Genomic DNA, 22,086 nt, shown 5'->3' with positions numbered 1-22,086 from the left:
TGTTTACAGTCTAAACCAGGGGTTAGTCGTCTCAGCTCAGGACCCACATTTCCTCATGGTCAATAAGTTGCGATCCACTTTTACAGCATACAAACCTAGAAGCTAATTTATTTTTGAAAAATAGCCTTCAAAAGCCAATTCAGGAACTAATATTTGGTGGGATAACCCTGGTTTTTAATCACAGTTTTCATGCATCTTGGTTCTCCTCCACCAGTCTTACACACTGCTTTTTTGGATAACCAAACAGTTTAGCTTGGTTTGATGGCTGTGATCGTCCATCTTTCTCTTGATTATATTCCAGTGGTTTTCAATTTGGTAAAACAAAAGAAACTCATCAACTCTCTTATTTTTTTCCAGAGCTTTATATATATATATATATATATACGTATATATATATATACAGTGAGTCCAAGAAGTATTTGATCCCTTGCTGATTTTCTTCGTTGGCCCACTAATAAAGACATGATCATTCTATACTTTTAATGGTAGATGTATTCTTACATGGAGAGACAGAATATTAAAAAGAAAATCCAGAAAATAAATCTAAGTAATATATATCAATTGATTTGTATTTCATGGAGTGAAATAAGTATTTGATCCCTTAGTATTCATTAGCAGTTCTGGCTTTTACAGACCAGTTAGACACTCCCAATCAACTTGTTACCTGACCTGAAGCCACCTGTTCTCACTAATCACTTGTGTGAAAAACACCTGTCCACAGAATCAGACAGATCACACAGATTTCAAGTCTCCAACATGGGTAAAACCAAAGAGCTGTCACAGGACCTCAGAGTCAGAATTGTTGACCTTCACAAAGCTGGAATGGGCTACAAAAAGATTAGTAAGGTGTTGGATGTGAAAGTAACAACTATTGGTGCAATTATCAGAAAGTTTAAAGAGTATAACATGACAATCAACAGACCTCGGCCCGGTGCTCCAAAGAAGATTTCGCCTCGTGGGGTGGCAATGATGCTGAGAACGGTCAGAAATCGTCCTGCAACCACTCGGCAGGAGTTAGCAAATGACCTGAAGGCAGCTGGGACCACAGTTTGCAAGGAAACAATTGGCAACACTTTGCGCAACAATGGATTCACATCCTGCAGTGCCCGAAAGGTACCCCTGCTGAAGAGAGCACATGTGGAGGCGCGCCTCAAGTATGCCAATGATCATTTGAAAGATGAACCAAGTTATTGGGAGAAGGTTTTGTGGTCAGACGAGACCAAAATTGAACTTTTTGGCCTCAACTCCACCCGCCATGTGTGGAGGAAGAAAAATGCTGCCTATGACCCCAAGAACACTGTGCCCACCGTCAAGCATGGAGGTGGAAGCATAATGTTTTGGGGGTGTTTCTCTGCCAAGGGTACAGGGCTACTTCACCGCATCACTGGGAAGATGGATGGAGCCATGTACCACACAATCCTGAGGGACAACCTCCTCCCCTCTGCCAGGGATCTGAAAATAGGCCGTGGTTGGGTCTTCCAACATGATAACGACCCTAAACATACAGCAAAGGCAACAAAGGATTGGCTCAAGAAAAATCACATTAAGGTCATGGAGTGGCCCAGCCAGTCGCCAGACCTCAATCCGATCGAAAATCTGTGGAGGGAGCTGAAGGTCAGAGTTGCCAAGCGACAGCCCACCAACCTTCATGATTTAGAGAGGATCTGCAAAGAAGAGTGGGCCAAAATTCCCCCTGGTGTGTGTGCTAAACTTGTGGTTAACTACAACAAACGTCTCACCGCTGTGCTTGCAAACAAAGGCTTTGCCACTAAGTATTGAGTGTGTTTGGCAAGAGGGATCAAATACTTATTTTCCTCATTGAAATACAAATTAATTAAAATATATTCTTTAAAATTATATTCTGGATTTTTGTCTTGATATTCTGTCTCTCCATGTTAGAATATATCTACCATTAAAAGTGCAGAAGGATAGTGTCTTTATTAGTGGGCAAACAAAGAAAATCAGCAAGGGATCAAGTACTTCTTGGACTCACTGTATATATATAATTTTTCTTTTTTTTTTTTTTTTTTAATAAACAACATTTATGTAGAAGACTTTTTTTAAATGTACCCCAAATGTACCCCCACTAGTACTACACGTGTGAAATAATGGCAAGTGGTTTTCTTGCTCTTGAGGCTACTGTGTAAATTCTGCTGAGTGCTGATGGTATTAAATCTGATTTAGTTTTTAAAGGTCTTAAATTTGAACTCCGCTGCGTTTTACACTGACACTTCCCAAGTCTCTTCAGCCAAGCCCTTTTACCAAACTGACTGCTCTTATAAATCCTCCCTCGTCTCTTCTCATTTATTAGTGTTCTACAGACACTAGTACTCTCTTAGTCATCCTGTCTTTCCCACATTATACTGAGCTACCATCTCTCCTCTCCTCTATTGTTCTAACTTATACTGTTGCTTCATCATTATCCTTGTTCTACTCTGTAAATAAACAGCAGTAGCCAGGCTTTAGATAATGACAGTGAGAATGAGGACGTGTGTCCCGTGTATCCGAGCAGGATATCGGGGCTTTCCTCTGGGGATTCAGTGGCCGGACTGGATAAACAAGTCGAGCAGGAATGTTTCCCACAGTTTCAGGCCCAAATGGGCATGACCCGGTCTGCGACGGGTGATGGGGGAAACAGGCTCTGGGAAGCGGAGTACATCTGTTCATTTTTCCCATCCTTTATTTGGACATGGAGGAAGAGAGGAAATTGCACAGCTACATCACGTTACGTAAACGGCCTAAGATCGGAGACAAGAGAGCGATAGACTGGCGGAAATGTAGAGATGGGGGGGCAGGAGAGGTGTGTGTATGTGTGTAAACAGATTGTACAGTAAGTACAGGTTTCATTTCTGAGTTAAAGCTGATGGTTTTCAATGGTTCTTTAGTCGTGAAAGTGTTCTATATAGATTCTATGCAAGATGTCACTAAATGCAATACTATATAATATATGTACTGTTCTTGATGAAAGCCAAAGTGTTGTATTTTACTTCATCAGGCCACAGCACTTGTTTCCAAGATTCATCTGGCTTGTCTAGATGTTCAACAAAGATATTGCACAGGCAAGGCTGCACAGTGGAATAGTGCACCACTAACAGTTTACCTTTACCTTTAGGGGATTTCATGTAACCCGTATACATTGCTCGTACAAAACGTCTTCCGGTCTTGGTCTTCCAACTCACACATTTGCACATTTGTCTCTCTTTTAGACTGCTGTTTATAATAACATTTTGCACAGTTACTATTAACCCTTTATTGCATGATGTTGCCCTCAGACAACAAAACACTTTTAATTAATATTACACTTTCCCTCAAATGTTTTAATGTGTAAAAAGCAGGGGTGTAACTGTACGTACGTGTATTCTTTACGAACCGTCACAGTAAGGGGGTCACGGTTCAGTTCACGTAAGCGCACGCAGAATACAGGGTACGGCCAATCTGTAGGAGATTTGTAGAACCAATGAACGTAACCCAGAGAGTGTAGCTGTAGCACTGTTGCTATTAGCAACTCACTACTGACTTAGCCCAAAGCCTACGCTGAAGTTTAGCTCTGAGCACACAGACACCGGAGAGTGCGCGCAGGGTCCGGTGCTCGTACTGTCTCTCTCTCTCTTTCTCTCTCTCTCTCTCTCTCTCTCTCTCTCGATTGCTCTCTCGCTCTCATTTGTGCTCTCTCGTTCTCTCTTGCACGCTTTCTCTGTCTCTCTTGCTTGCTTACTCGTGCGCGCTTTCTCTTTTTCTGTCTGTCTGTCTCTTTCTCTTTCTCTCTCTCTCTGTCTGTCTAAAAAACGTACTGAACCGTGGGTTCTATACCGATGTGTGAACCGAACCGTAAATTTTCTGTACTGTTACAACCCTAGTAAGAAGTATATTTTGAAAGCCATTTTAAAGTCTATTCTGACTGTTTTGTTTTTATTAACCTCCTAAAACAGGTATTTTTTAATTTGATTTTATTTTGCCTTAGGGCAACATTGCATTTTTCACTTTGAGTGCTGTAAAAGCTATAAAAGCTGCTAAAAAGTAGTCTGATATTTTTAATCTTTAACAAATATAAAAATCATGCAATAGAGAGTTAACATATTCACGTTGTAGTTGTTGCTTGTGGAAAGTGTGATGTTCTATTTTTTTTTAGCAATTAGTGCAGCTTTTGACACTGTCAATAATGCCTATTAATGCCTATTACTTGTGTTGTAACTCAAGGCTCTATCTTGGGACCTATTGCCTTCTCTTAATACAAGCTACCCCTATTGAATACATGTGTATATTAGAATTAGTATTAGCTTAGTTATTCAGTTCTGGCTACAAAACAAAGAAAGATGAAACAGTAAAGGGTTAAAACACCCAATTACTGTTTTAGATTGTTTCACTGCATGCTCTAAACTAAACATTTTTTTTGACCTCCTGAGAACTCTCCTCAGTGCTGCAAGCTGGGCAAAATGTACGGTAATGACGTGTTGAGGCAACCTGATATACCTCTGTAAACTGTATTTAAAATAAAGACAGGGAACTGGATTGGGTTCAAATAGTCTATTTCCCCCAAACCATTGTTCTAATATCACTGATTTTATTTTTAATGTTACAATGTAGGGAACAACTATTGCTCTATCTATCACATTAGGATTTACAGAAAGTGTGTTTTGCATTTAATTAGTTACAGAAGCTGTGTTTACTACTTTTTTCGAACTTCTCAACTTCTCAAAAATGGCAAAATGTGCCCATAAATCCATATATAAAAATGTGTGTGCATGTGTGAGTGGCTCAAGACAGCCAGATTCTGCAGCAGACTGATTCAGGCCAGTTTCCATTCCCATCATGTCAGCGTGTGAAGAGCTTCTGTCTGCAGCCTTTAGAAGCCTCAAAGAGCCCCAGTAGAACAGAACAGTCAGTCAGAGTCGGGAGACGAGCACAGAGCAGCCAGTTATTCAGACACTCTAGAGATGGAAGCGCTGCATATTAGGTGAGCCCCCTTGAAACCTGTGAGTGAGTGTGTGTGTGTGTGTGTGTGTCTAGGAGAATGAAAAAGCCTATTAAACTGGTGTGTATTAGGTGTTCTAGCAGAGTGAATGTTATCAGGGGAAGCCTACTGCCTACTCTTAGCCAGGAGGCGTTTTAAGAGCTCAGCTACTGTTCATCCCTCTCTCTCTCTCTCTCTTTCTCTCTCTCTCTCTCGTCTGTTATCTCTGTTGCGCCAGCACACAATAGAGCGTCTCGCCCCGTTCTGCTGTGATCATGCAGAATTTATGATGATCTGGTCTAAATGGAGCTGCACTCCTGGCCCTGCCGGCGTGTTCTAAGTGTGGCTAATTTAATCCAGATGTGATGTAGAGATAATCAGCGTAATTCACAGAGTTCTCTCCTTCTGAAGAAGAGGAGACCTGTAATTACTGACTCTCTCTCTCTCTCTCTCTCTCTCTCTCTCTCGCTCTTTCTCTTCTCCTCTCTTCCCTCATTCTCTTAATCCAGCCAGATAAGCTATTTGCCAGTAGTTTAGGCTGCTGTCTGAAGGGCAGGACACTGATCTTATCGAACTGTCTCAGACGTTGCTAGAGTCAGGACTCCTCCATCTTTCTCTATCTCTTACTTTCATTCTCTTTCTCCTTCTCCTCTTTTTCTTTCTTTCCCTCACAATTCCATGTCTTTCTCTCTCACTCTTTTATCTTTTTTTTCTCTGGCTCTTTCGTAGTCTCACTTTTTCTTTCATTCTCCTTTTCGTCCTTCATGTTCTTTCTTTTTCTGTCTTCCTCTTTTTTTCTCTTTGCTCCTCATGCTCCTTCTGTTCTTTTGTTCTTTTTCACTTTCTTTCTTTTTTCTTTCTTTCTTTCCTCTTACTCTGTGACTTTTTTGTCAGTCCATCTTTCTTTCTTACCCCTCTTCCTCTCATTGTACCTTTTCTTTCTTTATTTCTTTATTTCTTTGTGCCTCAGGCTCCTCATCTCATTCTTCTTCTCTCTTTCCCTCTAACTCTCTTTTTGTTTGTGAGACTATATTTCTCACACTCTCATGCTTTTTCTCTGCCTGTTTCTTCTTAAATCTCTTCCTCTCATTCTCCTCTTCTCTTGTTCTCTTTGTTTTTTCCCTTTTCTATCACTTCTCCTCTTATATAATATATTATAATAACAAATATAATTTGTCAGTCTATATTTCTTCTCCTTTTTTCTTGTTTTTTCTTTTCCATACCTGAAATGTTCTTTTCTCAACCTGTTTTTTTTCCACATTCATCCATCTTTTCAGTCTCTTTCCCTCTTGCCCCGCTGTCTTTCTTTTCCCTGTCAATCTTTCTCTTTTGCTCTCTTTTTTTTGTCCTTCTCCGTGTTTTTTCATTATTATTCACAATTTCCTCTGTGTTTCTCCTTACTCTTTCTTTCATTATTTTGTATTCACTCATTTTAACCTTTTTCTTGGCTCTTACCACCTCTCTCTTTCTCCGTTTCCTTTTTTCTTCTCTCACAGTAGTTCCCTCTGCCAGATGTTAGTGTAGATAGCTATCAGGAGGAGGAGCAGGCACTTTTTCTTTGAACTCTGCAGACACGTCCAGCAAGGCGCACTGTATGGATCTTCAGAGGGGACTCCCTCTCTTTAGTCTGAAACAGTGCAGGTGCTCACGCTTGTTCACCCAGCGTATGAAAGGAGAAATGAGCCCAGTATATACAGTATATTGTTGTGCATGGGGCTGTGGTCACTAACAGAAATCGAAAGAAGGGACCGTACCAAAAAAACTGTTCATTTAGAGAATAAAGACGTAATATTTCGAGAATAAAAATTGAATATTATGAGAACAAATATTACAAGAATAAAGATGTTGTATTATGAAAGTAAAGCCGCTATATTACGAGAATAAAGATATAATATTATGAGAATAAAGATCTTATATTACAAGATTCCCTCCCTCAGTGCTCTGCTCTTAAACTGCAGTTGAACAGTTGAAACTACATTTCCCTCAAAATACTACAACTTTATTCTCGATATATTACAACATTAATCTTGTAATATTACGACTTTATTCTTGTAATGTTACAACTTTATTCTCATAATATTATGACTTTATTCTCATTGTATTATGTATGTTACAAAAAAAGAATATAGCAATATCCTATGGTAAAACTACATAGTATGAATATACATTATACATATAAATATACATAATGTATTTAATATACATAAAAAAAAATATTAAATGCATTAAAAAAGTGCAACAGTAGTGGTCAGTGGTCACAACACAAATTGAACCACTTTTTTTCATGTTTATTTTTTAATTAAAAATCATTTATTTAAAAATAAATACAATAATGTAAAAGAAATGCAAACCTTTTAATATATATATATATATATATATATATATATATATATATATATATATATATATATATATATATATATATATCATTAGGCTAAACTATAAATAAAATGTATGTATATAATTGTCTCTCTCTCTCTCTCCCTCTCTCTCTTTCTCTCTCTCAGTGACCCAGCTCTGAACACCGAAAGGCGGAGGCACTCATCTGGAGGGATCTCCACCACCCTGGAGATGTTTCCTGGGCTGGAGGGAGTGGAGCTGGGCATATACGGCAGGGTAGGAGCTCAGCCTGTTCACTGGATTTTTCCAGCCGTCAGTGAAGCTGTCACGGCTGTCAGTGGTGGGAGGGCTGAGTGGCGTGTGTGATTGACGTCCTGCAAAGCTCTGACTGGCCAATTTTACTGCTGTTTGATGGACCTTAGCAAGCTCACACTGACATCTTCACATGTTTATATAAAATATAGACTGAGTGTGGGTGATTGATTTTTATGGAGCGAGTCATTAATATACGTGTATGTGTGTGGATTTTTTTTTATAGACGGTATCTTATGCTCAGTTCCTGTACCCCACTAATGCTCTGGTTCGAGAGAAGCCACCAGAGATCGCTCTGCAGCTTCCCTACTCCAGAAACAGCATCCCACGCAGCTACCCCCCATCACGCCTCAACAGCACTGTGGGACTCGACCTGGGTATGACACAAGCCTGTACACACACTCAAAATTACAACTTTCCATATTAAAATTATAGCTTTTAATGCAAAGCAAAAGAGTCACTGCCAATACATTCAGAGACAAATTACAGTCACACTATAAGGCGCACTTAAAATTCTTACATTTTTCAAAAATTGTCAGTGTACCTTTTAATCCGGTGCACCTTTTGTATGAATATTACAAGTTAGGTATTAAGGAGCAGTAAAGCCACTCAACTGAAGCACAGCATTATAAAGGAGTTACAATTTAGTTTTCCAGCACAGATGTTAGAGTAGCATTATCATTAGCCATTAACCGCTATTTCCACTTTCAGAGGGGAGTATTATCAGCCTATAGCATGCTGCTAACCCCGGCTAACACTGCTGGAGCAGCATAAGCATTATTCGCACACCGTGATTGCTAGTTTCCCGTTCAAAGGGTAGTATTATAAGCCTGTAGCCTGCTCCTAACCCCAGCTAGCAGTGCTAAAGCGGTTAGTCGCTAATGCTCCAGCCTTAGTGCTGTAGAAATTTGGTAATCTAAGTTTACAGTAAATTTTTAAAAAGCGCTTCACTCATCCAAATAAACAGTTTCAGGAGAGAAATCTGTGTAGACTAACATCCATCACTCGTTTGACTTTAAAATAGTCATTTTTTTTGTTACAGTTTTGTTTACTTAGCTTAACTTAAGACAATTCACTATGATACTTCACAGCATCTTTGTGAGGTTTTAAGAGGATAAAATTATCCTAAATAAGCAAATACCAGCAATGTACAGTCATGTCTTTACATAAGGAGTTTACAGCACCTATGTGATAAAATATAAAATATTTATATTTTATACTCTTTATCGATAATGTATCACAAAGGAACATGTTACATTATAGCTTGATAATGATATTTTGTCCCATCTCTAGCACCATACAGTGGAAAAGAGACATATTTGCCATATTGTTGTTTTTTTGGGGGGAGGAATAGATATATATTTTTTTATTTGCCTTCCAGTTTTACCTTCTTTCCATATAGCTATTATTTATATGCTCAAAAAAAATCTCTCTGTGCATGCTATCCTGTTCAAAATCATGGAAAATGTTGAGGATAAGTCATGAAAAATCCTAAACAGATTGGGAACCTTGATCCTGACTAATCACAGACGTTCTGTGTGAGATTATGTGGGTGAAAGAATTAAGTCATTCATACATTTTGTGGGTGTTGCAGAATTGCAACTACAGTTGTTCTCTTTACCAAGAGGGGCTTTGTTTATGGATTAGTCTTGAATTGTGAGTCATTTATCATAGATTATTTTATTTTCTGTGTGTGTGTGTGTGTGTGTGTGTGTGCGCACATTGCAAATGACAAGACAGTAATTACTAGTTCCTTAATCAACTCTTCCCTAAGTTCACATCATATTGCAGATTAATCATATTAAGCTTTTCTTTTTTTTTACATATGCTGATGCACACACATGCACACACACACATCCTATGCACACTTAAAATAGGATGTAATGTGTTTGGTGACTCACTGACTGTGGAGGGAAGTGGCAAGGAACCTGCTACAGCTGGTCATTAATGTAGCACTTCAAGCAGAGCACTGTTTGTGTGTGCACCAAGCTGTCCTTGTGTTCCTGTGTGTTTCATGTGTGTGTGTGTGTCATTAGCACAGCTCTTATCGCTCTCTGCATCCTTCTCCCAGATTTAGAAGCCATTCATTAACAAGGTCACGTGACTGCTCTGTGTTTGTGCATTAGTCAGTAAAGTGCAAGTTTCAAGGCAGACTAAACACTTGAATCAAGAATTTCAATGAAGAGCTTAAGAAGGTTTAGCTGTGTACAATCAGTACAGAACTGCTTGTATGAAGGCTAGTAATACAAAGTACCGTATTTTTCGCACTATAAGGTGCATCACATTATAAGACACATTGTCAATAAACGTCTATTTTCTGTTCTATTTTCATACATAAGGCACACTTGATTATAAGGTGCATTTTAAGAGGCACTATAAGGAACTTCTAATTCAGCCGGTCTGGCTGCCGGGTGGTGGTGGGGGGTAGCTAACTAAGTTAAATAAAGCTAAGCTAGGTAAACAAAACTGTAATAAAAAACTTGACTTTCTTTTAAAGTCAAAAGAGTGCTGAATGTTAATCTACACAGATTTCTCTCCTGAAAACTGGGTGGGCAAAGGACTTCCATTTATTTATTTCCATTTATAGTTTAGATTCCCAAATTTCTACAGAACTATGGCTAGAGCATTAGCATTAGCGGCTAACTGTTAGCGGGGAATGCTAATGCTGCTCCAGTAGTGCTAGCCGGGGTTAGGAGCAGGCTACAGGCCAATAATACTCACCACTGTATGGAGAAATTGCGATAAGTGGCTAATGCTAATGCTACTACAGCAGTGCTAGCTGGGGTTAGGAGCAGGCTACAGGCCAATAATACTCACCACTTTATGGAGAAATTGCGATAAGCGGCTAATGCTAATGCTACTACAGCAGTGCTAGCTGGGGTTAGGAGCAGGCTACAGGCCAGTAATACTCACCACTGAACAAGGAAATAGCGGCTAATGCTAATGCTACTCAAGTCTTGGTGCTTTAGAACTAAACTAAAACACCCTTAATAACACTGTACTTTAGCGGAGTCGCTTTACTGCTCCTTATAAAATTACTGGTAAAATTCATTCATACAGTTTTGAAAAAATTAAAGGATTTTAAGTGCGCCTTATAGTGCGAAAAATACGGTAGTTAAAAACCTGCATGTAAATAGAAAGGACTGTTTGATAAAAATATATATTTATACTTACTGCAGACTGTGAACGGAGGAAATAACAAGGCTGGATGTAGAGTGAGGCAGAGGTCCATATGATAAAAGCTGTGATAACTGTGAATAACAGCTAACTCAAATTGCATTACCTAAGTACAGCAAAAGAGGGAGCTTTTCACACCACAGACTGTGATCATGTGACCTAACTAGGCTGGAGGTGGAGTGAGGCAGAGGTCCACAGTGAACACACACACCCCCTAAATGAAATAAAGTACAATATAGTGTTTTTCTGCTCCTTATTTTAGTAAAACAAATATGTTCTGTTAAACAAAAACTCTCTGTGTTTGTCTTTCCTAGGGATAGATGACTCTGATTATGACCCCAACCTTCTAAGTGACCCACAGTGGCCTTGTGGGAAACACAAGAGAGTGCTGATCTTTGCCTCCTACATGGTAAGAGTTTTTTTTTTTGTAATAGAGTTTATAATAGAGATGCATGCAAAGAAAACTGAAAGATGGGTTATGGGGGTGTACTTTCTTATATGGGCATTTATACTGTACATACTCTAGATTGTACTACAGGACATTACCTAGTACTAAAAATAGCTAAAAGCATGAGCCGAATATTATATTGTCACTGTCCAAAGAAAAACAAGTATCTCCGTTTTTTGTCCATTTTTAGTTTAATACATTTACTACAATTTTAGCATCCAAACTGTCCCTTACACTGTGCCAACATTTCTTAATGAATGGACCAATAAAAATACTTTAAATTGTGAAATAAAGTCTTTTTACATTGACTTCTATTAGAAGTTTAGAATGTTTTTTCTCTCTCCTGTAAAGTTTCTGTTTTGGAGATACTTGTTTTTTATTAGACAGCGACGATATACATTAACAGCTAAAGCTGATAGACCTTGACACATGCCATTGTCACAAGATCGCCAATGTTAAGGTAGGTTTGACATCAAATGGCAAAGTTTAAAGGGTACTCTTGGTCAGCAGTGGTACCTGGAGCCTTAGCATTAGTGGCTAACCGTTAGCGGGTAATGCTAATGCTGCTCCAGCAGTGCTAGCCAGGGTTAGGAGCAAGCTACAGACCTATTAAGAGTAGTCCAAAGATGTACAAATGTGATGGCTCACTGATGAACCAGAACAATGAAGGCATGTTACCCATGTTACCTACGTTATCTATTTTGAACTATTTTAAACAAGGAAGATGGTTCTAGAAAGAGTATGCTCTTTTATTTTACTTAGTACAATATAATTTAATACAAATACAACTATACATATTTCTTTTTCCAGTATTTTGCATTATTCACATCAATTTTACGGCAGTTTAAAAATAAAGTACAAAGATAATAGAATGATTGAAATAGATTAAAAAAAATACACTCCCGAATAATTCACAGTCACATACACAGTAAACATTAAAAAAAAAAAAAAAAAAAAATACATACCGCTAATACACATAGTAAAATTCTTTACTGTATGATTAGATACTCAACAGGGCCCCACCGCTTAGTAAAAATCCGTTTTTAAAGCCTCAGTGTATATGTTATTTGTTCCATCTTGTGTTTTTTGTTGGACTTTTTAGCTGCAGACCAATCAGAATGCCAATGTAAACTACTGTTTACTACATTTGTTGAAACTGCGAATAATACGCAAAACATCATAACAGGTACTTAAAGATATGGAAACAAATTCCCAAGTACCATGCACTGAACAGTGAGCATGTTTACATGCATGCAGTTCATAATCCAATTACTCCAGAACATCACAGTTTGTCAGTAATCCAATCAACGTGTTTACATGAACTTCGGTAATCAGATAAGAGTAAGGAAATAACTAGATTTTTGCTTAGGAACCAGCCAATAAAATTACAGGATAAGAGGTATTGTAAACATCATGTAAAACCCAAACTTCACTTCACATTAACTTATTGAGCCCCAATTTAAATGTAATTTAAAATTGCCTAAGATGATTACCAAAGATTCAATCATCCGTGAGCATCGATTTGTTATATGGCCAGAAATTGAGTTTTCTGACATGTGTACCTGGTTTGTACCTGAATTGAATGCTGGGAAAATACAATAAGCCAGTGGTTTCAAATCCTGGTTATGGAGAACCACTGTCCTGCTGTTTTTTGTGTGTTTTTTTTGTTTGCTGTTATAGTTCACCCCTCCAGTTAGTTCATTAGTTGTATCGGGTGTGCTGTAATTGCTGGTTTTTGAGAAGCACTACGCTAAGCAAAGCCTGAAGGCATATACATTTCAGTGCCAAGATTCCAGTTGATTCTGTGAATTGCAGCAATCCATTTGCTTCCTGCATCTTTTTTTTTTACCACCCAGTGGCAGAGAAGTATAGTAACAAAGTAGAACTACTTCACTACTGTACTAAAGTACTAAAATGCTGAATCTGTATCTACTGGAGTATTAGTTTTTTTCTCCTAATTCCACTTTTTTACTACACTACATATTTTCAATAAGTTAGGAATCATTTCAAACCCACATTATTATTAAAGCCAGAGTGGTAGATGCTCTGCACTGTCCCCGGGTTTAATGAAACTCCTTATCACTGAGTGAATCAAGCGATCAAGCTGATCTTATAAGAAGACCACGCTGCTCCTGTTCTACCTTTCACTGCTCTCTGTAAAAACTACATAACACAGTACTGTACTTTTACTTTCAGTACTTAAGTACAACTTACAGTTGCAAGTAGTAGTTGCAAGTACATGAAACTACTTGCAAAAAAATACTTCAGTACTTCAAATGAAGTGTGGTGCTTAAAGGAGAACTCTGGTGTAAAATTGACTTTTGGTGTAGTAAAACATGATAAAAAGTACTTACCTTTGTTGAATAGCCCACCTCCGCTCCCCTACAGCTTTCTGAGATCCAGTAATTTTGTGCATTTTTTCCAGCACTCTGTACTACCTCCGTATCGGGCATATTTTGCCCCCCAAAAAAAAGCTTTTTCCACCGTTATTCAGGCTCAAAGTAGCTTCACACCTCCTTGCTAGAATCTGGAGAGCGCTGACATTTAAAACGAGGCATTAATAACTTAAGTGCACAAGAAACTTTTTAAAAACCACTGTTTACATCCCATAATACGAGCTTCAGCTCTGTTGTACTAATAGTGATAGACATATATACCTAGACTCTGCACAGCCTGTCTCCTGGCGCTGGCTGCTACGCTAAGAGTCTATGTATATATATATATATATATATATATATATATATATATATATATATATATATATATATATATATCTGTCATTATCAGTACAGTGATGGCGGCGCACAGAGCTACAAAGAAACACTATAGGATGAAAACACTGGTTTTTAATAAGCTTCTTGTGCATTTTTTAAGTTATTAATGCCTCATTTTAAATGTCAGGGCTCTCTGGATTCTAGCAAGGAGGTGTGGAGCTACTTTAAGCCTGGATAACGGTGTAAAAAGCAATTTATTAGGTCAAAATGTGTCCCGATATTGCCATTGTACAGAGTGCTGGGAAAAATGCACAAAATTACTGGATTCCAGAAAGCTGTAGGAGAGTAGAAGTGGGCTATTCAACAAAGGTAAGTACTTTGTATCATGTTTTACTACACCACAAGTCAATTTTACACCGGAGTTGTCCTTTAAAGAACTTCTATTCAAGTCATTTCTTTGATAGAACACTTTCCTTTACATTTCCAAGTCTGGGCAAATCCCAGTGACTCCCCTAACTGTGATGTCACATACATACATGTCCTCTATTGAATTGAAACATACAGTCTAGCTCTGTTTAACTGATGACTACTTGAAGAATCAGATAACTACAGTAATCTGAACAGATTTTACAGAACAGATTTTTAAACAGAAATAAACACACTGTTTTTGTTTTTACGGGACATTCTCACTTCAATATGTGCCACCCCAAACAAAAAACAATTGGTTACACTATTTTTTGTGCTATAAGGCACACTTAAAATTCTTTAATTTTCCCAAAAACCATCAGTGCGCCTTATAATCCTACCAGTCAGGTTGTAAGGAGCAGTAAAACCACTCCACTGAAGTCCAGCGTTAAAAAGGAGTTTCAGTTTAGTTCAGTTTATGCTAACTGCGCTAAGCTTTAGCGTATCATGCTGCTAACCCCGGCTAGCACTGCTGGAGCAGCATTAGCATTAGCATAAGTAGTTTTCAGGAAAGAAATCTGTGTAGATTAAAAATCCAGCGCTCGTTTGACTTTAAATGAAAATGTTTTTTTGTTTGTTTGTTTGTTTTTTTTAGGATTAGCTTTACTTAACTTAGTTACCCAACACCAACCGGTGCGCCTTATTTATGAAAATACACGCAAGGTAGACGTTCATTGATAGTGCGCCTTATAGTGCGAAAAAAATATGGTAATAGATGGTTTTCTCAATGTTACAGTTAACGTTCTTAAAACTTATAATCTGTCAAGTTTTCAGGTCGTTAGAACATTTTTATTCAACAGGTTAAACATCCTGGTAACGGCATTGCAACATCACTTTCATTTTTCATTTTAAAGTTTTGGTAATGTTGCCTTCATCATTTCTATAATGTCAATATTAACATAGCTGGAAACATTACTTGAGCAACTTTCTTATAACATTGTGATTTAAACCATTATTATATCACACCTTTTTTTTAGTATGTCCCTGGAACATTGTTTTTGTAATGTTACAGGCTAAACTTCCTAAAACCTTTTTTTAAAACATTACTAAACATTCTAACAGCGTTGTTTGTTAGATGGCACCTTTATAAATAATATCACAATTCAGATATCCCCTTTATGGAAGTGGTATTCCTCAAGGGCTGTGTCCTCTTTAAGCAGAATAATGCATCTTGCCACACTTCACACCTTGTTGGGGAGTGTTTGCCCTGGCCTTTAAATTCTCTAGATCTCAGTCGGATCAAGCGTTTGTTGGATGAGCCTGAACAACAAGTCCAATCTGCAACAGCTCCTCCCAAACAACATGCAGCCAGAAACCCCAGGACACCTTCACAGGTCCTGCAGGGTCCATACCTCGTCAGGTCAAAGCTGTTTTGGCGGCACACCTAAAGTCCAACAGCGTATTTGGCAGGTGGTTTTAATGTTTCAGGTCATCTGTTTAAATTTAGAATGTGTTAATAGTAATCTTAATCCTAGTAGGTCTGTCTCTCTCGATCTCACACACACACACACACATATAAGGAAATTTGATGTACTTGATGTACTTCTACCTCGAGACAAACAACCGTATGTGTGTGTGTGTGTGGTGTTGAGGCTCCATGCTGTGAGGATAAGCCTAATGCAGGTTGGATATAGACTCAGGCTATATTAAGAGCAGGGCGTCTCTGACCTACAGACACAGATATACACGTTCTGACCAGATAACGTCATGACACCTGAAGACACCTTAACACTGCTCGTTATAGCAGCACACAGGTTTGGCGATGCCGTGACGAGAATGCGTTTAATCTCTTTCTATTTATGTGTTTAACTCAATGACTCTTATGCTCCTCCTAATTCTCTTTCTCTTTTAGACTACAGTGATCGAGTACGTCAAGCCATCAGACCTGAAGAAAGACATGAACGAGACCTTTAAGGAGAAGTTTCCTCACATCAAGCTCACGCTGAGCAAGATCAGGAGGTAGATGCTCTATAGACAGTCAAACACACAAAGCATGAACCGCCCATAATCAGAAAAAGCTGTAAACACTTAGGGCCCTAGTGTTCTCCATGCCTAAGGTGCGTCATGATGCTTGTTGCTATTTTACACCCTGTCAACAGTCTATTTTTTACGCCATTAAAATAGCATCAGAGTTTAGGAATAAATCTACACTGATTGGGGGGGTGGTCTGGAAGTGATAATAAAACATTTTTCTTAAATAAGAGGTCTATACTTTTTCAGCTTGCAATGTTATTTAACATCATTTTAAACAGATTTTGCTCATTCAAACAGTTGCAAAATGTTTTTAAAAAGCTCATTTTAAACGCTCTGCTTTAAAAATATAAATTGGGCTAGGGTTCATAATTACAGTTTATGGGTCGGGCTCAAGCAGAATGTTCACCGCCTCGGGCCGGGTTGGGCTGGATGTTTTGGCCAAAATCTATGCTCTAGCGTGCACCCCTGCTCCTAACACAAACACATGGGTGGATTCAGCGTGCAAATGCAGGTATTGCATTAACAATAAACAGAATAAAGAAAAAAAAATAACGTTGCTGTTTCCTTAAATGAGCTGCTGGTGCACCTGCGCAGCGTGAACACGCCGGTCAGTATCCTCTGCTGAGGCATGCAAAAGCGCTGCGCTGTTAAGATATCAATGTGCCAAAGTCATAAAACATCTGGCTCTTAAAGAAAATGACAGCTGGCACACTGATTGGTTTATTTCATGTTACACCCAAAACACAGCCATGATTAAGAGAATTAGTTCATGCTTTTTTGCACGTTCGAGCCACTCAAGGTGCATTTTTGCATCCTCACAATAGCAAAGACACACCAACATGCCCTAAATCAAGCTGCGAAATGCGCTATAGATCACTAAAATAGGGTCCCTAGGGTTTCTTACATTTACTTTGACATTATTTCATTGCAGACAGTAATAAACCAACATGCTTCATTTGTTAATATTAGTTCTGTCAACATTAACACATTAGTGTGTGTGTGATTAATCTGTTAACCTTTCCAAATTGCTGTTGGTGGAATATTGAGCTAGCACTCATTTCCTCCATTAAATTTCTCTCATTTATATAAAAAAAAAAAAAACATTTTTTTTTCTTGGAATTCCTTAAATTGTTAATGATTTTATGCGCTCTAGAGTGAGAAATATACTAATTCCTTCCCATTGTTTTAAACATATGAACAATTTTATCATGCATTTTTTTAAACCTGGAGAAATCATAATTTAATCACCTGGTGACATCATTTTTTTTAATGATTGTTTTGTTTTTTACCTTATAACTAGACCTAAATTGCCACTGTCTCAGCGTTTTTGGAATGCTTTGTATACTTTGTATACAGGAATTTATATATACTAATAAATTAAATAAGGTTGAGTATACAAAATATCTTGGGTTCATGTTGTCTGTAATCAAATTAATGTCACAGTACATTTATAAGACATGTTTGTTTTTATAATGTGCCAAATTATTTACAGATTTAGGGTTGCACAAAAGGGTTCTTCTTTATCCCCTGATATACAGCAAAGACACAGAACTGTGAAAAGTCATGATGCTCTGATTTAAAGATGTATTAATCTGAGCATTCTAACAGTAGTAGTATTAGAACTTATCTGCAGTTACAGCTCTTTCCAACAGAGGGAGCAGTTTTTCTTAACTGATATTTATTTTTTCTGATCATTAAAATGACTGCTTTCAAAACTGTTTTACTGCATATAGTACTGCTGTAAAGCAGGTATAAAACAAATTGTGACTTTGCTCTCTGTCTGTGTATTTGTCTGCTCCTGTGTGATCAGTCTGAAGAGAGAGATGCGGACTGTAGGAGAGGAGTTCTGTCTGCAGCCGGTCACTATAGCCATGGCCTTTGCGTACTTTGAGAAGCTGGTGCTGCAGGGTCGTCTGAACAAGCAGAACAGAAAGCTGGTTGCAGCCGCCTGCCTCCTGCTGGCAGCCAAAATCAGCAGTGACCTCAAGAAGCAAGAGGTCAAACAGCTGATTGATGTGAGTACACAAAACTAGCATTCACTATATAAACAAAGGTATTTGTTGGAGTATCTACTATCTACTGTCCTGGAAAGACTTTCTACTAGATTTTGTAGCACTGCTTTGAGGATTTAGAGTGTTTTTGATAGCCAAGATTTTGGATGATCACACAACACCTCATCTCCAACTCATTCAATAGAAATTGGATGGAGTTTGTACCACTCTAGTCCACACCTGGCATTAGGCATGCTCAAAAGTTTCCTTTTTTATCTGCTTCTGAGATTATTCTATTGACAATACTTTATTACAAATATTAGACAAGATGGATGTATTCACTCACACATTTGTGTCAGCAATGTGTTTAAGATACCACTATATAATAGTGAATCACATTTAAAATTTTACGTACACATCAAACTGTTTCTTAGTCTGGAAAAAAATAGTGCAGCCAAGCCAAGTGTCTGTTTAAACTAATTCAGGATTTTAATTTAATTATTTAGTTTAGCATGTTTCACATCAGTTTCGGTTAGTGCTGGCCGATTTTCATGCTTAATTCGGTTAATGTGAATTACAGTTTTAATGTGATTTTCAAAATGGAGCAATCACGATTTTACATACAAACATTTTATTTTTTTTTAATGTAAAATATCCGAAAGCGCTACTCATTTCTTTTCTTTTTTTTTTTTTTTTTTTTCATTTTCTCCCCAATTTACACGGCCAATTACCCAACCCACTCATTAGGACTCCCCCTATCACTAGTAATGCCCCAACACACCAGGAGGGCAAAGACTAACACATGCTTCTTTCGATACATGCGAAGCCAGCCACCGCTTCTTTTCGAGCTGCTGCTGATGCAGCATTGCCGAGCAGCCAGCGCGCTTGGAGGAAAAGCGCAGCGACTCGGTTCTGATACATCAGCTCACAGATGCCCTGTGCTGCGGACATCACTCCAGTAGTGATGTGGGGAGAGAGCGCCATCTACCCACCCGGAGGGAGCAGGGCCAATTTTGCCCCATCTGAGCGCCGGCAGCTTGAGGGCAAAGCTGCATGAGTGGGGGTTCAAACCTGTGATCTCCCGCTCATAGTGGCAGCGCTCATTTTTGAGGAGTTTCCGTCTTACCTTGGTTACCAGCGCATATATAAACATTCAATCTGAGGACTGAGCTCGTACCAAAAAGTTCCGGCTCTGTTCCAGCACTTCCGACACAAACTCCTGGTGGAATAAAGCATATTATTAGCTAGAAATACATCCTACTGCTTCTAAAAATTGCAGCGTCATCAACTCAACACAAAGCGTCTACCAAACAAATTTTATATCTATATATGTATTAGGCAAACCTGATTTTGATTTAGATTTTTTGATTTTTAGTAGGAGTAAAAAAAATAATAGTCATAATCTCCATAATCACCCAGCACTAGTACTGGTATATTCAACAGTGTTATCTCGCATTACATCTTTTGTCCATATCATAGAAGAGCACAATCTTCACTTTTTCCATGTTAAATGCTAATTTCTTTTCAATTCTCTTCTTTACTTTCCAGAAACTGGAGGAGAGGTTCCGTATCAGCCGGCGGGAGCTGATCTCGGTCGAGTTCACTGTGCTGGTAGCTCTAGAGATGGCCCTCTACCTGCCTGATAGTAAGGTCATGCCCCACTACCGCAGACTGGTCCAGCAGCCCTGAGATCCAGCCTAGCAGCTCTGAGAGAGATCCTGAAGCACGTCCTGTACGTGTCTAAAGGCCCACCCGTAGAGGAGAGCAAAAGAAGGCAAAAAACAAACTAAAAAACATGCACCATGGTTCTACGTGCTGGAAAAAAAAAAAAAAACTACTCAGCACTGTCAGCACTGATGTATATCTACACTGAGCTCTGGGGGAGGGCATCTATTTATAGTCCTCAGGCCAGTACTGAGTCTTCTTCAAGTTGACTGTTTTCATGTTTTTGCTTTTTTTTTTCCCTCACATGGGACTAATTTTACAGAACGACACGGCAGAAGAACGGATGAAGCGGAGAGAGGAGGCTTTAAATCAACTAAAAGACGAGGGAAGAGCTTTTCCCAGATCAAGCTTGTACGTGTGAGAGCGAACGTTTGTGTTTTTTTCTTTTTTTTTTCTTACATTCCTTGGCGGTTTACCAAAAATAACTTCTATTTTTAATTTACAACAGAGCTCTTCTTTTGTATTCCCTTTTCTGCGTATGTATTTATAGTAGCCACCTTGAAACAATTATTGAATTCACTATTGCTGTATATTAATATTATTATTAGATCCAGGCAGTTCATCTGTATAATCTTATGCAAATGTGTGTGAGTTTCCTAGCACAGTTTTGATGACTGGTAACACACCCTTGTAGCATCGTGAGTGACCAGTATAATATGACCGTTTCCTGTGTAAGACGTTTTAAGGCCTTGCACTAAGGCGCTAACTAAAAAATTGAAGTGCTCTATGTTAGAGCGGATTCAAACGAAAGCACGTTTTATTGTGCTACTTCTTTATTCTATTTTATTTATTCTCGTCTTTTCCTTAAAACTTTAGACTTTAGACTGTGCCCCTAGTTTACTTACCTTCACTTGTTTTTTCACTCGTTTTCACACTCGTTTTCACTAGTCAGTGGTGTGTTGATGGTGGTCACAGGATATAGCGGGTACTCTATATGACACAGTTGTGGCACTGTGGTTATTGTGCAATACATGTATAATGTTGCAGCCAAATCCAAACCTGCACAGTGCTTCCTCTTTATTTAATACACCAAAAAAGAAAACTGTCTTTTATTGTTTTATGCTCTTTTTTTGCATTTGTTACCGAACCTTAACGTAGAATCGGAACTCTCGTATTGTATAGCTTTAAGCATATCTCATCACTGTGATTTTTAGACTCTCTAAACAATAGGGATGCACAGAAATTAAAAGATTTGTCCAAAACCTAACAAAATTAAACATTTGGCCGAATTTTATACACGTTTAAACACGTTGATTTCAGTTCAGAATCATTTTTTTGCATTACATTACAAAAAACAATTTATGCAACTACAGTTGGGCGATATGGTCTTATTATTACATCATGATGTTAAAAGACTTTTTTGATAAAATGTAATATTTATGCTAATATTTTGACATGCGTACAAAATCCATCTATGCCAACAGATTCTTAAAAATACTATAAAAAACAGTACCAATGAGGGAAAACGCCAGAAACCACAGGTGGTTCTGAGGTGTTTAAGACATTAATAAGTACTCAAATGCCAAAAAAATGTGCTGTCTGCTGTTTCAAGAGTGAAAATAGTCACTAATATAGAGATCAGTCTCATTCCATTCCTGTCTTCCAGCACCTTTTTCTTTTTCTGTTTTTTATATTTATTGACTGTTATGTTTAATGACTTTTATATCTGCCCGCAGTACATTTCATTAGCAGCTTTTGTATATATATGTGTGTGTGTGTGTGTTTTAATATATTCCTTATAGCAAAAGTAATGAAGTTGCTGTCTGCTTAAAAAAAGCCTTGTATCTCAATGTTGTTATTTTTTCTAAATTCATTGTTTTGAAGATACAAGGTTTTCTGCAGACAGTGACTATAAAAGAAGTACAGCTCTGGAAAAAAATAAGAGACCACTTCAGTTTCTGAATCAGTTTCTCTGATTTTGCTATTTATAGGTTTATGTTTGAGTAAAATGAACATTGTTGTTTTAATCTATAAACTACAGACAACATT

General features: G+C 38.1%; 1 protein-coding gene across 1 annotated transcript in view; it reads left to right on the top strand.

Moving 5' to 3' along the window:
- Positions 1 to 21,850, top strand: part of cables2b (Cdk5 and Abl enzyme substrate 2b) — a 44,877-nt gene extending 23,027 nt beyond the window's left edge. The window contains exons 4-9 of the mRNA XM_007250761.4: positions 7,459 to 7,567; positions 7,830 to 7,980; positions 11,095 to 11,189; positions 16,260 to 16,366; positions 18,192 to 18,396; positions 19,921 to 21,850. Coding sequence (XP_007250823.3) covers positions 7,459 to 7,567; positions 7,830 to 7,980; positions 11,095 to 11,189; positions 16,260 to 16,366; positions 18,192 to 18,396; positions 19,921 to 20,061 — 808 coding nt within the window. The 3' untranslated portion in view covers positions 20,062 to 21,850. The remainder of the gene's footprint in view (positions 1 to 7,458; positions 7,568 to 7,829; positions 7,981 to 11,094; positions 11,190 to 16,259; positions 16,367 to 18,191; positions 18,397 to 19,920) is intronic.
- Positions 21,851 to 22,086: the final 236 nt, after the last annotated feature.

Source organism: Astyanax mexicanus, chromosome 13, assembly GCF_023375975.1.
Source record: "Astyanax mexicanus isolate ESR-SI-001 chromosome 13, AstMex3_surface, whole genome shotgun sequence".
Taxonomy (NCBI): domain Eukaryota; kingdom Metazoa; phylum Chordata; class Actinopteri; order Characiformes; family Acestrorhamphidae; genus Astyanax; species Astyanax mexicanus.
This window is presented reverse-complemented; position numbering and strand designations above follow the sequence as displayed.